Source organism: Leucoraja erinacea, chromosome 29 (genome assembly GCF_028641065.1).
Source record: "Leucoraja erinacea ecotype New England chromosome 29, Leri_hhj_1, whole genome shotgun sequence".
Taxonomy (NCBI): domain Eukaryota; kingdom Metazoa; phylum Chordata; class Chondrichthyes; order Rajiformes; family Rajidae; genus Leucoraja; species Leucoraja erinaceus.
Genome location: NC_073405.1, coordinates 5,117,910 through 5,138,183, shown reverse-complemented (window position 1 = coordinate 5,138,183; position 20,274 = coordinate 5,117,910). Strand labels below are relative to the sequence as shown.

Genomic DNA, 20,274 nt, shown 5'->3' with positions numbered 1-20,274 from the left:
TCCTTTTGTTCTCAGATGTGTTTTGGAAATCAATTCAAAGAGAAATAGTTTTACAATACCATGACATTGCAAATATTCTGTGATGATGATCGGGGGGAGGGGGGGAGGGTGGCAATGCTTTAATGGCCCAAGAGATGCAGCTTTGGTATGAAATCAAGATGAATGCATGTTCCAGCCGCAAGCTATGGCGAATTAATTGTCTCAGAAGGAGAGACGGTGCAATTTGCCAGGGTCATCCGGTCAACAGAAAGACGACAACAACAGACAATGTTTTATTTTATTCATGGCAACACCAAGTGGGCCTCTAATAAAAGTGCATGTTAGCACACACATGGATGAGGCCCTACACAGCTGGATTTCCAGACTCACTCATCAATCATAGTGTTGGAGGCAAGGGCCCAAAGGATGGCTGCTGAACTTTATAGGAAGATCAAAAAGTGCAGCAATGTAAACAGACGCAAGATTGCAATGTAGATATTTGAGCTGGAAAACTGGGGCAAGTTATAACTGCAACAGCTCCTGTGCTCCAGGTTTAAAGAAGGAAGTATGGGTCTGTTAGCAAGAGGGGGAGAGAGAGAGAGAGAGAGAGAGCCAAGCCGGTTTTATTGTCATAAGTCCCGAAAGGGAACAATGAAATTCTTACTTGCAGCAACATGATAGATAGGTAAACATAGTATTCTGAAAACACCATAAATTGTTTCTACTGAAGCAATTCCAAGAATAAGTTCGTGGAGAGCTTATAAATTGCTGCATTATGCAGCCTTGCATTTAATAGCAATGACTAGTGTAAATATCGAGAGTCCAAGGATGCCAATGAAGCCAGTGGGAACATTTTCCTCATCAAAAACAGTTGTGATCTTCTACCCGGGAACTGCCGACTAGTGAGCTTACCATCAGTAGTAGGAAAGTTACTGAAGAGGATTCCGAGATACAGGACCTACCCACATTTGGAAAGGCAAGGACTGATTAGAGACAGTCAACATGGCTTTGAGCCTGGGAAACAATGTCCCATAAATGTGATTGAGTTTTGTCTGAAGACATGGAGAGGAGGATCGACAGGGGGCAAGGTGGTAGACAATATCTACATGGATCATAACAAGATCTCTTACACGGTTTTGCATGCTAGGTTGGTCCAGAAGGTTAGATCTAGAATGTGCTATCCAACTAAATACAAAATTGGCTTGGTGGTAGGAACCAGAGTGTGGTTGTGGAGAATTGTATTTTAGATTGGAGGCCTGGGGCATAGATCTGTGCTGGGACCAGCTGCCGTTTGTCATTTACATGAATGATTTGGATAAGAAAGCAATTGGCACGGTTGTAGGTTTGCAGATGACACCAACATTGTTGGTGAGGTGGAGTGATGAAGGTTATCCAAGATTACAACAGGATCTAGATTGACAGGCAAAATGGACTAAGGATGCCCACACAAAATGGCATGGCCCTGTGGAGTGCTGTAGAACTGGGAGGCCGATAGCTACTGGCATGGAAGTTTAAAACTGTAGGGCATGTGTATAATATGGAAAACATTTTAAAGGACCTTAGGGCAACTATTTGACAGAGAGGATGGTGGTATATGAAATGAGCTGCCAGAGGAAGCAGTGAAGGTTGGTAAAATTACAACACCTAAACGACATTTCGACTGGTGCACGGATGGGAAAACCATAAACAAAGGCACTGGGGACAAACTCAGGTACGCAACTTAGTCGGCATGGATGTTGGTGAAAGGACCTACCTTTGCTCTATACATCTCAGTGACTTAGTTGGGCAATGATCATTATTATTACCCAACTGTAATGATGCCATTAAAACATTGATCATAACTTTGGCAATATCAAAGAGGGTGGTCAAATGTTTCATAACCTCATGGCTTGAAGCTGCATTTTAATTAAACCAATGATGGAAATTTGAGGGAAAGTCCAACATAGAATATAGGAAACACTGCAATCAATTGGCACCGAGACAAGTCACAAAAATACCATTGGAATCACAATGAGATAGCTGGGGGGTTTTCAGTGGTGCCTGACCAAGACATAAATGCTGGCCCCTAGGAATGGGAATGGAAAAAAAAAACTGTTGGGATATACAAAGGAAGAATGTAGAGTGGGATTAAGGGCGGCGGTGGTGCTGCGGTAGAGGTGCTGCCTTACAGCACCAGAGACCCATCCTGACTGCAGGTACTGTCTGTATGGAGTTTGTACGTTCTCCCTGTGACTGTGTAGGTTCTCTCTGGGTGATCTGGTATCTTTCCGCATTCCAAAGACATATAGGTTAATTTGTAAAATTGTCCCTGGTGTGTAGGATAGTGTTAGTGTATGGGGATCGTTAGATGGCGCAGACTCAGTGGGCCGAAGGGCCTGTTTCTGCACTGTATCTCTAACTTAAACCGTTCCTTGAAAGTCAAGACATATCCTAATGGGATAAAGTAAACGGGTCCTTTTCACAATGGCAGGCAGTGAATAGTGGGGTACCGCAAGGCTCAGTGCTGGGACCCCAACTATTTACAATATATATTAATGATTTGGACGAGGGAATTGAATGCAACATCTCCAAGTTTGCGGATGACACGAAGCTGGGGGTACTGTTAGCTGTGAGGAGGATGCTAGGAGGCTGCAAGGTGACTTGGATCGGCTGGGTGAGTGGGCAAATGCATGGCAGATGCAGTATAATGTGGATAAATGTGAGGTTATCCACTTTGGTGGCAAAAACAGGAAAGTAGACTATTATCTGAATGGTGGCCGATTAGGAAAAGGGGAGATGCAATGAGACCTGGGTGTCATGGTACACCAGTCATTAAAAGTAGGCCTGCAGGTGCGTGTGAAGAAAGCGAATGGTATGTTAGCATTCATAGCAAAAGGATTTGAGTATAGGAGCAGGGAGGTTCTACTGCAGTTGCCATAGAAGGAGTACAGAGAAGGTTCACCAGACTGATTCCTGGGGTGTCAGGACTTTCATATGAAGAAAGACTAGATAGACTCGGCTTGTACTCACTAGAATTTAGAAGATTGAGGGGGGGTCTTATAGAAACTTACAAAATTCTTAAGGGGTTGGACAGGCTAGATGCAGGAAGATTGTTCCCGATGTTGGGGAAGTCCAGGACAAGGGGTTACAGTTTAAGGATAACGGAGAAATCTTTTAGGACCGAGATGAGGAAAACATTTTTCACACAGAGAGTGGTGAATCTCTGGAATTCTCTGCCACAGAAGGTAGTTGAGGCCAGTTCATTGGCTATATTTAGATTATTAGGTTAGATGTGGCCCTTGTGGCTAAAGGGATCAGGGGGTATGGAGAGAAGGCAGGTACAGGATACGGAGTTGGATGATCAGCCATGATCATGTTGAATGTTGAAGGCTCGAAGGGCCGAATGGCCTACTCCTGCACCTATTTTCTATGTTTCTATGAATGGTTTCATACTATGCTACACTTTCTATGAATCTATCCTACAAAATAGATGAACCACTGCACTTCAACTAACTGCCATTGAAACTTTCAGCTCTGGGGAAACATGACGTTGCTGTAATTTCTCATCTGAATAGTCCCTCTGATATTGCTGCACTCTCCAGTACTCAATAAGTCCTGTAATAGTTTTGCCAACATTAACTCTTCAATAATGTACTAGAATTGTAACCTGCTGCACTGAGAATCTCAGAATTAATTGTGGGTTCAAGCCTTGGCAATTCACAAGAAACTTAGTCAAGGGACGACTATGTCCCTGCAGACAATTTTCTCACACCTTAGAGATTAAGATTTAAGGAGTGCAAGAAGGAACTGCCCATGCTGATTTACACCGAAGATAAAAAAAATGGTGGAGCAACTCAGCAGGTCAGGCAGCATCTGGGGAGAATTGGAATAGGTGATTTTTCGGGACTGAGACCCCTCATCAGACAGAGACAATAGACATTAGGTGCAGGAGTACACCAATCGGCCCTTCGAGCCAACACCGCCATTCAATGTGATTATGGCTGATCATTCACAATCAGTACCCCATTCCTGCCTTCTCCCCATATCCCCTGAGTCCGTTACCTTTAAGAGCCCTATCTAGCTCTCTCTTGAAAGTATCCAGAGAACCGGCCTCCACCGCCCTCTGAGGTCAGGCGACTGCCAGGGACTAGTTTTAATGGAATTCACGTATGACACCTGGCGACAATCTACAACAGCGCCTACGACAACCTACGACAACACCTACGTCAACCTGCAAACCTGCAACAGCAAAGATTGGCGGCATTGTCGGCAAAACATTTTCAACATGTTGAAAATTTTGTGGTAGCCGCCCAAAAATAATCACCCAAGTGGGACAGGCCCATAACTCCGGTATTTTGTGTCAAGCTACGGTACTGGGGAATGTTGTGCCACAACTTGAGGGAATCTGGGTTCATATCTGCAAGCAGCGCCTTAGAAAGGCTTCGAGAGGGTATGCAGCAAAACTAACCTTCAAGATATCAGGACGGAAATTCTCACGAGAATAGTTTGTGTAGATCAGACGTGTGATCCATCCAATATCGAATCTAAGTTCGAAGTTGAGGTGATGAAAGGAGCAGACAGGACATTTAGAGAGAAATTACTTCAGCAAGACCCAGATAGAGGAGGCACACGAGTTGAGCCAAGTAATGTGGAGCGAAACCTGAAGGTTATGTGTTCACATCAAAACAAACTTGACATGGGATAGGGTACAATTGAAAATTTAAAACTGCGATGGATTTATGTTTATTAGGAAAATGAATTAAGCGTTATGAACCATGTAAGAATAATGAAATCAAGGTACAAAATGAGTGGCAGAACCAAATCTACAACAAGGTCTGTCCCCATTTCTAAGAATTGACAGCTTTGCTATGATAAACTGTCCGTCCCCACCATTATTACCCTTGGTCAGAGAACAACCAGCTACTCAATCTAAAGGCTGAAGCATGAATCACTGGTAATTGGACAGTTCAATGATGTTTCTGTGGAGGATTACCCAGAAATGTGTCAATAGCATCATAAACAGAGTAAAAGGGAAAAAAAAACAATTGACAACTTCTGAACAACAACATGTTCCTTAGATCATAGAAAGACAAAAGCAACAGTTAAGATGGCGGATGTGCAGGAGTAGGCGCCGTCTGTGTACGGCAGCCTGCCCGCAGTCCGTCTCTTCACCTATTTTTATTTTAAGTCCTGTTAAAAATAAATGTTTGTTAGTTAGTTGGAGGTTTTATATGTGGTGGCGGGGGGGGAGGGGACTTTATTTCTTAGTCCCCTACCTGGTCGGAGAGGCAGCATCCCTCCAAGCTGCTTCTTCGCCCCGTCCTCGCGGACTGCCATCGAGAGTGGAGCTGCGTTTCCTGTCGGGACCGGCCGGGACTACAGCTTCGGCGGCAGTGCAGCGCTGGGATACCAACAGGGAGCAGGCGATGCCTTACCGGGTCGCCGTGCGGTAAGCTCCGGAGCGCTGTGGCCGCCGACTCCCAACATCGTGGAGCTGTGGCTGCGGGCGTCCGGCCGTGGGTGGCGCTGGATTTGGAGCGCCGCGGAGCCAGGGATCGAGTTCGCCGGAGTTGGAGCTCCAACCGGCGCGGCCTGAGGGCTACGAGTGTCCCGGTCTCCGGGGAAGAGGCAGCCGCTCCAGACTTTCCAAGCCGCTTGAGGAATGTTTCATCCGACGCCGGAGTTCCATCTTTCACGGCAAGAGGGCCCTGAAAATCATCGGACTGGCTGCAAGGCCACAAATGGGCCCCGACCTCGGGTGTTTCAGAGGAAGAGGACTTAACTTTCTGGTGCCTTTCCCCACAGTGGAAATTTTGATTCTGATGGGGGGGGAATTTTGTGTTGAACTCTATAATGTGTTGTGTCCATTTTCTTTATTTTTTTGTTAACCTTTTTCTATGGTATGGAAACTCATTAGCTATTTTATGTAAAGCACTTTGGTGTCAATGCGAGTTGACTTAAAACGTGCTATATAAATAAAACTTACTACTTACTTATTTACGTTGTAAAGACTTACCCCTTGGTTTCCTTCAAAGCGAATCGCTGGCTGACAGGAGAGATTGCCCTAGGGGGAGAATAGAAACAAACATAAGCATCCTCAACAACTTGCAAAACAATTTGGGAGTTATAATTTGCCAAAAAGGACTAATATGTGTCTGGCAGCACTGTGTACCTGCCACACGGGAAGATTCTCAGTTCAATGTATTGTCCATGCCGAGTTAAGGAGCAGTGAAGACAACACCACTGTCTTAAGTCAGAGTCAATACAGCAGGGAAATAGGCCCCTCCGCCCAACTTGACCATGTCGACCAACATACCCCATCTACACTAGTCCTACCTGCCTGCATTTGGCCCATATCCCTCTAAACATCATATCCATGTACCTGTCTAAATGGTTCTTAACGTTGAATAGACCCCGAAAATCACAAGTGAAATCACATTAAGATCTGCAGAACAAAATCAGTATGAAATCGCATTCCTGATCATCACCAACCCATGACTTTCTGAAGCACAAAATTTAAGTAGCAGAGGACCAAGGAACCCCTTAAATGTACTTCACTATTCTTGACTGACCTTGTGCCTCAAAGCACCCTGTCGCTCTGTGTCAAATATCCTCAGATTACTTATTAATCCCACCAGAACATTATACATCTGCACAGCCATAGAGTCATACAGAAAAGAAACAGGCCATTTAGCCCAACTCATCCATGCTAACTAAGATGCTCAATGTAAACTATTCCAATTTGCCCACATTTGGCCTAGACATTTCCTATCCAACTGCAGTATAACACTCCCTCAGCCCACTGGCTCCACCTCTTCCTTTCTTATTCTCGCCCCCCCCCTCTCTCCCCCACCACCCTCACATCAGTCAGAAGAAGGGTTTCGTCCTGAAACGTTGCCTATTTCCGCTCCATAGATACTGCCTCACCCGCTGAGTTTCTCCAGCATTTTTGTCTTCCTTTGATTTTCCAGCATCTGCAGTTCCTTCTTAAACAGTATAACCTTCGGCTGTTTTATATTTGTAAAGCTCTTGAGGTCAAGCCGAAGCTAATTCTAACCATTCTAATTATTTTTTTGTACTGGTTCATGAACAATGATTTCTGGAGAAAAAAAATCCTTAATTTCTTCTGTGCCCAGAAAATATGTAGGTCACATACCTTACCCTCATAGCAAAGCCTTTCATTGCTCTCTCTGCTGTTGTAAACAACAGATATAGTGAACACAAACAAAATTCTGCTAAACCTTCACAAAACACTGGCTGGTTTACAGCTAGAATATAATATCTAATTCTATGGATTCTATTAGAAACAACATCAAGGGTGCAGAAAGGGTGGTGAATCTGTGGAATTCTCTGCCACAGAAGGTAGTTGAGGCCACAGTTCATTGGCTATATTTAAGAGGGAGTTAGATGTGGCCCTTGTGGCCAAAGGTATCAGGGGGTATGGAGAGAATGCAGGTACAGGATACTGAGTTGGATGATCAGCTATGATCATATTGAATGGCGGTGCAGGCTCGAAGGGCCGAATGGCCTACTCCTGCACCAACTTTCTATGTTTTTTTATGTTTCGATGAAAGGTTTACTTTGAGCTTTTCTTTGAAGAAAATTTCTCAAAATAAATTTGAAGTTTTTGAGATCAAAATCCAAGTTGAAACATTAACGGAGTGCAGCGTTGATTTACTGGACAGGTAGTAGGTAGGATCAATGAATTTTAAAGATGCTACCGATAAAATAAACAAATTAGTTAGTGGTCTTCAAAATTATAAGGGTTTTTGATACTACAAATAATAGAAAAAATATTTAATTAGCAAAATAGTAGATTTAAGATCTTTGGCTCCAGAACTGTAAGATAGGTTGGAGAGAATTTACTATCATGGATTCTTACAATGGGGACAGATACAAGAAACATTTTCATAAGAAGAATTGAATAACTTCATGGAAAGGCCAAGAATTGATTTTTTAAAGACCCAGCATAAGGCCTCCTGGGTTCCTTTACTCCCAGATTCATTCTTCAGCCACCTAATCAGTTTCTCAAGGTACTTGCTTGGAAGTCTGTCCAAAGCCATAAACTGAGGATAGGAAGGTAGACAAAAGTGCTGGAGAAACTCAGCGGGTGCAGCAGCATCTATGAACCCCTTGGGTTTCGGCCCGAAACGTCGCCTATTTCCTTCGCTCTTTTGTCTACTTCAGCACTTTTGTCTACTTTCGAATTTCCAGCATCTGCAGTTCCATCTTAAAAACTAAGGATAGGAATCAAGCTCACAGACAATGACTTGAACATGATGGGGAGAGGTTACATGCACATCAACCACAATATCTTCGAGATGCTCAAGTGTGTAAACATTAATTCCTTTGCATTTTCCATCCATTGAAAGAGCCACTAGGAGATTGATCAAATCTATAGCCCCCTAAATCAGTGCCAAATGTACCTGCTGACGCCTCATGCTTTGTTGCAGCTTGCCTGCTTCTGCAAAGATTTGAAACCTTAATAGAAATGTCAGTTGCAAACATGTCCCTCTGAAAATAGACTGAAAAACTATAAATGAAACTGAAATACTCTGAGGAAAACAGTTAAGATGGTTTTTAAACCATCTGCCTGCCAGGTCGGAATGAAGGTACACAAATACTCTTTGGTACGCAACAACAACACGAACTCCGAGCCAGTCTCCAAGGTCTTTCTAATCTTTGAGGCTTTCTAATATTACAGTTTTTTTCCCCTTAAATCAACAACATATTAAATCTTCAGCGGATTTAGCGGAATTTGAACCAATGTTTTCACATCATGATTACAGTCCCTGAAATTACATGATTGTTTAATAATGCTCCCTGAACACATGTGGTGGCAGGCACGAAGAACTCCTCGGTGGTATTTCTTCGCTAGAATTACTAAAATCCCAACAGTTTGAAAAACAATCCTAAGATTAGGTTTGCAATCTTTTCCTGCAATTGTAACTTTCTGTTCTAGACGGAAATTGCATTCTTGGTGCTGGCATAAAAACATTACAAAGTGAGAGACACTGAGCAGACAACAGAAAGTAACAATGTAGGCGAGTCCTTACGCGTATGAGCGTCTTGTTCAAGCAGATAACTAAATGACTAATTCACAAGCTAAAACACATAATCAGACATTTGATGCAACTTGTACAACTAGCCAAAAATGCTGTCCATTCAAGGGAAAGGAAATATGCACAAATACTTTGGTATGCAATTTTATTAATCCCATTCTGTATCAATACTACTACCTTCTTGCCAAGGGCATGGATTCCATAGATAGCACTTCAATGGTCTATACTGTGACTAGAGGGCACACTCAAGTCGGAATATTTGAGCTGCTGCAGGAAAACTAGGAGTTGGGGGGGGAGAGGGGGAACCCACCAATTGTCTGCTGCTGGTTTGACACTTTAATCACGACGCAACTTGTCAGGAGTGTCTTTAATTTAGAATGAAGTTTCAAAGCACTTAATTTACCCGAAGAGAAATGTAATTAGACAGCAACCGACAAACGCAGAGAGCAGACAGGAGAAGGTATAATTAAAAGGTTGATCTAAGAAATCAGTCTTAAGGGAGGAGGGTCTAAGAAATAAAGAACAGGGTGCTCCGGAAAGGATTTCGAGGGCGTGAAGGCTGGATAGCTGTGGAACAAGGATGTCAACAAAATAGAGAGAGTACAGAGGAGATTTACTAGAATGCTGCCTGGGTTTCAGCAACTAAGTTACAGAGAAAGGTTGAACAAGTTAGGGTTTTATTCTTTGGAGCGCAGAAGGTTAAGGGGGGACTTGATAGAGGTTTTTAAAATGATGAGAGGGATAGACAGAGTTGACGTGGAAAAGCTTTTCCCACTGAGAGTAGGGAAGATTCAAACAAGGGGACATGACATGAGAATTAAGGGACTGAAGTTTAGGGGTAACATGAGGGGGAACTTCTTTACTCAGAGAGTGGTAGCTGTGTGGAATGAGCTTCCAGTGAAGGTGGTGGAGGCAGGTTCGTTTTTATCAATTAAAAATAAATTGGATAGTTATATGGATGGGAAGGGAATGGAGGGTTATGGACTGAGCGCAGGTATATGGGACTAGGGGAGATTATGTGTTCGGCACGGACTAGAAGGGTCGAGATGGCCTGTTTCCGTGCTGTAATTGTTATATGGTTATATGGTTATTAACTGGAGGTGGTTAGGAGAATGTTTTGACTACTCAAATTCAAAATTTAAATGAAAGGTATTGAAACCAACACAGCCATTAAGTATACAAATGATGATAAACAGGAGATATTGTAGGTTCCAAATCTAAAAAGTATTGCCATAGATAATTATGGCAATGAAAAGCCACTGGATATTGAAACAATGGACAAGAAAGGTGATACATTGGAGGTGGACAAAGATGCATCTCGAAAATATGGGGTCAAAGCAAAGTGTAAGATCAAATAAGGCATTAACGACAGGACAGTAACCAGTTTTTGAGTAGTGATAGTGGTCAAGAAGGGTTCTAGTTAGCAAGCATATGGAACCTGTGACATTGTCTATAAAATATGCTGATGAAGCAAATAGGGAGCAGTGGTTATTGTGCAAATCCACATCTGACCATGTGGGAGACATTCAAAGGCTAGCTGATCAGAGCTCAGAAATAGCAATTTCCAGCAAGGAGGAAAGACAAGGTTGGCAAGGTAAGGGAACCTTGGATGATCAAAGCGGTCGTAAATTTGGTCAAAAAAAGGTTTGGAAAGGCGAAACCAGATAGGACCTTTGGGAAATATACAGCAAGAAAGCATGAACTCAAGTGGGCAATTAGAAGTGCCAAAGGGGGAAATGAAATGTGATTGGTAAATTGGTTTAAAGAAAACCCCATACTTTTATACATACATTGTAATCAAGTGGGTAACCAGGGAGTAGGTAGGACCACTCAACAATAAAGAAAGACATTTATACATGGAGTCAGAGGATATAGGCAGAGTATTAAATAAGTACTTTGCATCTGAATTCACTAAGGAGGAGGACACATAGAATAGTGAGATTGGTGTGGGGAACACCAATATGCTGGGCAGCTTCTGATCAAGGACAAGTTGATGTTCGGTTTAAAAAAAGAAAATTAACATGAATATATCCCCTGGGCATGATGACATATAGGCAGGGCATACAGTCAGTACCTGTTTCCAAGAGTGGAAATGTTAAAGACTAGAAGGCATAGCTTTAAGGTGACAGCAACAACCTATAATGGAGAAAGTGCGGGGAATGTTTTTTTTTACCCCACACAGAGAATGGTGGGTGCCTGGAAAGTACCGCCAGGGGTGATGTGGAGGCAGATACGGAAAGTGAGATTAACGAGGCTTTTAGATAGGCACATGGACATGCAGAGAATGGAGGTATAGGGATGATATGTGGGCCACGATGATTACTTCAGCTTGACATGTCGGCATGAACATTGTGGACCAAAGACCAAAGCCAAAGAGCCGTCCATCTTCTTGCACTGACACATTCCATCACACTGAGCTTTACTTGAAGAACGCAACCCTACTTCTAGATTCACTCTTGGTGTTTTCTAACCACTTCCTGGTTTAACGCGACCTTTCTGATATCTTGAGCCTCAGCTGCATTATGCACTTTGACCCTTCAACTGCATTTTTCAATTAAAAATAAACAGATGATAAGAGATGACAAAACCAACTGAGGGCTTTGGCGAATCAGATAACACGAAACAAGCTCCAATCTACATTGAGGCATCATGAGCCAATTGGCTCCACAGATACCGATGCAACGTTTGTTGTTTTAAATATGATTATAGTTAGCAATGATGTGATGAAATGCTGAGCGTGAAACATGCATGATAACCTCACTAATGCTCCATTTTATTGGCTACTTCAGCTCTGCATGCTGGTGAACACAGTGTACACTGGAAGGTAGACAAAATGCTGGAGTAACTAAGCGGGACAGGCAGCATCTCTGGAGAGAAGGAACGGGTGGCATTTCGGGTCGAGACCCTTCTTCAGTGTACACTGGAGATCTTTGGAACAAATGCCGAGAATGAAAACAAAATGAACAAGGAGTCAGGAGCCAAGTTGACCAAGGTCAAGAGAGATAATGGAGTTGAGAGCCTCTACTCTGACGCAATAATCAGACGCAGGGCCGCAGAAACAAGATGCAAACATGCAGCTCTTGCACAATATCAGGAATGAGTCACATCCAGCACTTAATTCAACCAAGAGGCAACAAAACTAAAAAGATCACCAGAGAAGGAACTCGCAACCTCTGACAGCCAAGGCAGACTGCCTTAATTTTGACCTCGGTTCCAATGATACATTTTGCCTCAGCCACCCTGGCTTATGCAGGAGAAAATTGGCCAGGATTTCGTCCCATTAAACGCCCTGTCCCACTTTCCCGAATTACTCACAAACTCTGCCGAGTTTTCCCCTTGATTCGAACTCGGGGAATGTCGGGTAATGTCGGTAGCGAGTCACTAGGAGCCTGAAGGAGTCCGTAGATGTTTTGTAGCGGCTTGTAATGTCAGCCGTAGGAACTCGGGGCATCGGGTAAGTCGGGACGTTTTTTTCAACATGTTGAAAAATGTCCATGAGATTTAAAAAAATAGCCACGAGTACCTACGGCTGGCTATTACCGTAATTCTCCGGGTTCGAATCAAGGGGAAAACTCGGGAGAGTCCGTGAGTAACTCGGGAAAGTGGGACAGGGCCTTTATTTTTCCGAGACTGCTGCGGAAGTATATCAATGTACAGTGTTTAAGAAGGAACTGCAGATGCTGGAAAATCGAAGGTAGACAAAAGTGCTGGAGAAGCTCAGCGGGTGCAGCAGCAGCATCTATGGAGCGAAGGAAATAGGCAACGTTTCGGGACGAAACCCTTCCGGGTTTCGGCCCGAAACGTTGCCTATTTCCTTCCCGAAACGTTGCCTATTTCCTTCGCTCCATAGATGCTGCTGCACCCACTGAGTTTATCCAGCACTTTTGTCTACTATCAATGCGCAGTAATAGAATGTGATCTCCTCTACACTGGGAGACACTTCCAATGCAACCGCTTAAATCAAAACATTTGATGAGGTAGTGGGCGATTGGTTTCACCACTAAAACTGTACCCAGTGTGTGTGTCAGTGCAACCTGGAGAATATGAGCACAAAATCACAGCAATTGTAGTTCCCAGTCATTAGATGACTAAGAAATTTGCCTATTACTTTTGCAATGGTGCCATTTTCAGCCTGAACCCAACAAAATAAGCACACTTCAGTTGGTGTTCACAGCAAAATCCATCTCGCTTACCTTGGCAGCACGGACCTGAAGGCGTAGGAAAATTGGCCTGGATTGATATTTTGCCCTTCTATCGACGCGAGACAGTTCACAGTGTGCATATATGTTGATCCTCAAAACGGCATTCAATTTGCAGTCAGGAGGAGGAAAGCAAGTTGTGTGCTGCTTTTTGGAGTTGCAAGCACACAGATATCAGATTTAGCCTCAATCCTAGAGGCGATAGAAATTCAGAAGCAATCTCTTCTCAGCTAGAAATCACACAGGAATTAGACTCGATTTCTGGATTCTATTTAACTGATCTTAAAGACGGTAGATGACGAGGAGCAGAGGGCTACAATTTAACTTCAACATTCATCATTTCACGGTGGGATTCCAACCCTAATCGTTCTTGTATTATATAATTGCTATAATTATCCACTGAATAATGAGAAGTTCAAATGTGCAGGTGCTGGGTAAGGTCAATGTTCATTTGGCCTCAAACATTCAGTGACCATTCACTATCCTTAACCACATGGAAAGTTGGTAGTATAGTCGGCACCTACAGAACAGCAACAATTGTAACAAAGATGGTTTATTAAAATTGGGCAGCACAATGGCACAGTGGTAAAGTTGCTGCCTTAGTGTCAGAAACCCAGGTTCAATCCTGACTACAGGTGTTGTCTGTAGGGAGTGTGTATGTTCTCCCTGTGACTGCGTGGGTTTTCTACGGGTGTTCTAGTTTTTTCCACACCCCAAGGATGTACAGGTTTGTAGGTTAATTGGGTTCGGTAAAAATTGTCCCTCATGTGTAGGATAGTGCTGGTGTAAAGGATGATCCTGCTTGGCATGGACGTGGTGGGCCAAAGGATCGATTTCCGTGCTGTATCTCTAAAGTCTAAAGGTGCAATTGTACTTCATTGTCACATGTACCAAGGCGAATAAGGAAATTCCTTATTTGCATACAGCTCAGTAAAATTCTTACTATACAAGCGCTAATCATACTTAAGTACTTGTAAAAATGGTAAAATTACACTGAATAGTATGGAAACCCTATCAGACGTTGATTAGTGTGGGAACACGAAAGAGAGATAAAATCTCAAGTAAGTGGAGGGTCAGGATGGGTGTTGTGGACAGAATGCAGGTACTCTGCACAAGGGCTACACAGTCTACACGAGTTTTCACCAGAGGCCACACTGTGAACACCAAATGCAAAGGGAGAGAATAAGTGCTCCATTGCCTCTCAAAGAAAGTATAGAAAGGCAGCAGAAAGAAAGAGGTCAAAAGGGGAAGATGCCATTTGCAGGGAGATTTAACTGGAGCTGCCTGAAATGAAGGATGATGACCTATGGTGCTAACTCCGTTTTTCTCCTTCCACAGATGCCTCCTGGCTTGCTGGCATTTTCCAGCAGTCTCCTTTATTTCACTTTCCCAGAAATCGTTCTAGTGTGTAAATTGCTGTTCTGCCATTTGCCTTTACATTTTCTCCCCACCATTTCCCCTGTTCTGAATCATCTCCCTCTATTCACACCTCATACTGCTGCTGCCGTTGCCTAGCTTTCACCACCCGTACTCAGCCACCTTTGTCGTCTATTTTCAGGTATTCCCTTTGGTTTCACCCTGCCTCTCCCTTCTCTGCAACTTTAAATATGTCTGCTTTCTACATTTTCCCTGTCTTGATGAAAGGTCTTCAGCCTGAAACACTAATTCTGTTTCATCCTCAGTTGCATTGTTCAGCTTTGACAAGGAGGAGAAGGGCAGAGACGTAAGCAAGCTGGGACATGAAGGGAGGAAGAGAACTCAATATCAACTATTTCTCACAGGGCAGAAGAAACTGCTTACAAATTAGTCTGCACCAATTGAAAGTTTTCCGGAACGAAAAAGATGTTTCAGAAGTCTGCTTTACAAGTTACAGCATTTCAATAAACTGGCTATCCTGCAGACTACACATTTGTAAACCCATTTATTCACTGAAGATAGACACAAAATGCTGGAGTCATTCAGCGGGTCAGGCAGCATCACTGGATAAGGGTCTCGATCCACAACGACACCTATTCCTTTCCTCCAGAGATGTTGCTGCCTAACCAGCCGAGTCACTCCAGCTTTTTGTGTCTATCTCTGGTGTAAACCAGCATCTCCCTACACCATATATTCACTCATTATTCTGGTGCCCGAGTTCTGTAATTACTCATGATCACTGTCAGCAACTAGCGCTATGATTCCCTCAGTTAATGTTCATGTCCCCTCATTGGAAAATCAACTCACTTTCATCTGGGAAACACCAAGACCAATGCTCACTGCACACAGGACTCAAAGTTTTAAAAGTGTAGGACTGGGATATCAGCATGGTCAGGTGTTTTAGCTTGGGTGTTAATAATCTATTCAATGCCAGCCAGTGGAAGGGAACACTGCAAAAGATGGTAAATGCTATTTTAAGACCCTGGCCTTAAGGATACGTGCGGCGATAGACACAAAATGCTGGAGTAATTCAGCGGGTCAGGCAGCATCTCTGGATAAGGATCTTGACCCAAAACATCACCTATTCCTTTTCTCCAGAGATGCTGCCTGACCCGCTGAGTTACTCCAGATTTTCAGATTCAGATTCAGATTCAATTTTAATTGTCATTGTCAGTGTACAGTACAGAGACAACGAAATGCATCTGCAGTTCCTTCCTACATATTAAGGCTATATGTGCAATGGCTATTTCTCTACTTTAGTGACACAAGTATCACTGAAGCTACTTACTTTGAACTTTCTAATCTTATATGTTGCAGAACATATTTTGACATACCACACTTCCACAATGTAGTAGTTCTGTTCTTTGTAATCCTACTGTTCAAGGAAAGATCCAGAAGCACGAGTTCAAATTACATCATACCATCTTGACCAGCTGGAGAACTTCATTAATCAAATACAAGAAAAATATCTGGAATAAGAAACTAGATATATGCAACAATGATTGCAAAACTACCGGAACTTCCTATAATCCTTTCTGGCTCACTAATGTCTTTAAAGGAAGGAAACCTGGCTGGTGTATATGTGTCAAGAGGAACACAGCCATGCGATTGACGTATTGTGTTCCGTATTTGGAGTATTGTGTCCAGCTTTGGCCACCTCTCTATAGGAAGGATGTTGTTAAGCTGGAAAGAGTGCAGACAAGATTTACAAGGATGTTGCCAGGACTCGAGGGCCTGAGCTATAGGGAGAGGTTAGGCAGGCTTGGACTATCTTCCTTGGAGCGTAGGAGGATGCAGGGTTACCTTAGAGAGCCGCATAAATTAATGAGGGGAATAAATAGGATGAGTGCATAATTTTTTTACCCAGAGAAAAGAAATCTAGAACCAGAGGACATAGGTTTCAGGTGAGAGGGGAAACATTTAATAGGAAGCCGAGGGGCAACGTTTTCCACAGACGGTGGTGGATATATAGAATGAACTGCCAGAGGTGGCAGTTGTAACAGGAACTATAAAAACCATTTAAAACACATTTGGCCAGGTACATGTAAAGGAAATGTTAGAGAGATACGGGCCAAACGCATGCAGGTAGGACTAGTGTAAATGGGCCTTCTTAGTTGGTGCAGGCAAGTTGGGCCAAAGGGCCCATTTTCCGTGCTGTATGACTATGATTTCATTCACCCCTAAAATGACCAGGAAATAAGTCAGCTACAATTATTTAATAAAAATCAACCTTATCAGTGACATCCACATTTCACAAATTAAATAAAAATCCCCACCACCAAGGCAATGTCAGGAGGACACCACTTCAGTTATAGACACAACGTGCTAGAGTAACTCAGTGGGTCAGGCAGCATCTCTGGTGACAAAGGATGAGTGACGTTTCAGGTCTGACCCGCTGAGTTACACCTGCGCTTCGTGTCAATCTTTGGTATAAACCAGCATCTGCAGTTCCTTGTTTCTACATCATTTCAGTTACCTTCAATATCTCAAGCTTCACACTGGCAGCAACACATAAATAAATGGTTGCTTCATTCCATGGTAAGCAAACTGATCTTCCACAAATGGGTACCTCAGAATGATTTACTTCATTATCATTTTAAACTTTTCCATCCTAGTCTCATTCAATATAGCTGCAATACAACAAGAATAAAGTACAAACATAAAATGCCATCAGAACTTCAATTGGTATCAAGTTTTCTCAGTAGCATTACTTAAGAGAGATTAGCTTGGAGACGTGTCCAGTCAAGAGAGGGTATTCATTTAAAGTACAAGTGAGATTAGTCATTAGTACAGAGATCGTATGTATGTAGTTTGGGGCAATCCAGACATTTGTAAAGTCAAATAATTGGACTTAAGTAGTTGGTGTGTTTTCAATTCATAACACAAACACAAAAAGCATGATTTTAATGTCCCACTCCATATTTTTACTTATAAACATGGAGCCACAGTTCTACAATTTAGAACAACATCACCTGTTGCCATCTGGGAAAAACGACAACATCATCATATTTATTATGGATATACTGATGCAGTGGTTACGTGACTGGATAAGTAAGTCAATGTCTGGACAAATAACAGCTGCTCAAATCCCACTAGAGCAGTTTGAGAATTTGACTTAAGTCTTAAAACACGTAGAATCAAAAGCTAGTACCAATGGCCATGAATAGTGGAATAATAATCCAACTGGCTCAACAGTCTCATTCATATCCCTTAGGAAAGTTAATCCGCCATTCTTACTTGATTAGACTTGCATGTGAATGTCCCACATTACATGCCCGAGCACACTCACTTGTATGGGACAACCACCACAGCTTCAAGGAGGATTAAGCAAACACCACCACTTCTGAACAACTAGGGGTGGACAATAATAGGTGGCCTTGCAAGCAATGTTCACAATGACAATTAAAAAATATATATTTGGTGCAAAGTAACATTTTCTCAATTATTCCTATAGCAGATTCTCATTTAATGATTCAAAAAAAAAAGCTGTTCCCCATTGCTATTCCAACTGTGTTTGGGAAATGGATTTGTGAAACTAATTCCGGTAGTTTGCCAGCAATTCCACTGGGAAAAGGGGGTGATACCTGTATGGCCGTGAGTAGTCGCCCAAAGAGCCGTACCTTTTTCTGGGCGCCACCGGATTTTGAACATTTTGGGCGACCTGCTGCAACAGTGACGGGCGCCAGCCGGCAAGTCGCCGGAAAAAAATCACGTAAGTGGGACAAGGCCCTTAACTAAACAAAAACACCAGGTTTAAAAATAAAACCTTCAAATATATCATTATTCCAATAATAATAAATTCATATTTTTCACTGTTTAAAATTATCCTTCAGAATTTTTCTCAAATAGGCATTTTTTTTTTTTCCGGGATGGGTACTGCTCCAAACTGATACCAGTCACATCATTACAATGTGCACTTACTCTACTCTGGAACAAGTTGAACATAACAGCTATATTGTGAAGTGGTATTAGTGCTGCCAGCACAATGCAATTGGCACAATTAGAACGAGCAACTGCACTGACACAAAGCCAAACGGTATCAGCCACTGTACAGTATTCTGCACGCATTTCATTCTAGCAGTTCAAACTGGTTAAAGTTACTGTGTTGTAACTTTGGAGCTAAACCTTCAAAATAGCAGTCGTATTCATTCATCAGGCAACTTGAAGGCTTTTTTTTTTTTCTAAACGGTGAATATCACTGCACTCCCCTTGACATCTAGGGATTAAGCTTATCTGTATGGCTTGACTTTACAGCTAGAAGATCCAAGACTCATTCCTGCTTTTGGCTGACCAATCTCAGGGTCCCACAATTAGCCGCAGTGCCTCGGAAGTAGACCTTGGAAAATCACCCCGGATCGACATCGACCAAACATTCTCAAATTGAAACATAGAAAATAGGTGCAGGTGTGGGCCCTTCAAGACAGTTTAATATGATCATGGCTGATCATCCAAAATCTGTACCCCGTTCCTGCTTTCTCCCCATATCCCTTGATTCTGTTAGCCCTAAGAGCTTATCTCACTCTCTGTTGAATACATCCAGTGAATGGGCCTCCACTGCCGTCTGTGGCAGAGAATTCCCCAGATACACAATCTCTGGGTGAAAATGTTTTTCCTCATCGCAGTCCTAAATGGCCGACCCCTTATTCTTAAACTGTGACCCCCTGGTTCTGGATTCCCCCAACATTGTGAACATTTTTACTGCATCTAGCCTGTCCAATCCCTTAAGAGTTTTATATGTTTCTATAAGTTTCCCTCTCATCCTTCTAAATTGCCAGTGAATATAAAGCCCAGTCGATCCATTCTTTCATCATAAGAAAGTCATCAGTCCTACCATCCCGGGAATTAATCTAGTGAACCTACGCTGCACTCCCTCAATAGCAAGCATGTCCTTCCTTAAATTAGGAGACAACAACTGCATACAAATGACATCTGTTGATTTGCACACTTGGATGAATTACAGATATGGATATGTTTAGCGTAGGTTGTGATGCCTCCAGCAGAGATCTTTACTTGTACACAGACCAAAGCTTCAATGTGAATGGTTCAGGATAAACTGCTGGCAATATTTATACCTGGGAATCTGAATCTCGCCACCAATGATACAGATTTGTAAGCACTGAATGCAGTAGACCACATGGGAAGAATCTGCGGGTGAATCTGCTTCAGTCGAGTGGTTTAGGTCCTGGATGATAGTGAGGTGGGTGGTGTAAGGTTAGATGTTACACCACCAGTTGCAGAAGTACCAGGAATGGAGAGAGTTGAGTGGGAAGGGATTAACAGATTAGGAAGTCGTGAAAAAAGTGGTCCCGGTGGAAAGCAGAAAAGGGGAAGGATGTACAGTGTTCTCCATAATGCTTGAGACAAAGACCCATCATTTATTTATTTGTCTCTGTACTCCATAATTTGAGATCATTGTCAGATTTTATTAAAGGCCATTTTTATACATTTTGGTTTCACTATGTAGAAATTACAGCTGGGTTTATACATAGTCCCCCCCAGTATACGAACTGAGAGATTTATAGGAATACATGAACATATTAAAAAAAAATAATTAAAAAGTACAGCACAGGGCCAGGTCCTTCAGCCTACAATGTCCTTACGGAACATGATGCCTAGTTAAAATAATCGCCTCTGTTAGT

The 20,274-nt window shown here is 42.7% G+C and overlaps 1 protein-coding gene across 1 annotated transcript in view; it reads right to left on the bottom strand.

The window, feature by feature from the left end:
- Positions 1 to 20,274, bottom strand: part of ell (elongation factor RNA polymerase II) — a 91,784-nt gene that overhangs the window by 43,387 nt on the left and 28,123 nt on the right. Inside the window, exon 2 of the mRNA XM_055658396.1 lies at positions 5,975 to 6,022. Within this exon, the coding sequence (XP_055514371.1) occupies positions 5,975 to 6,022 (48 nt within the window). The remainder of the gene's footprint in view (positions 1 to 5,974; positions 6,023 to 20,274) is intronic.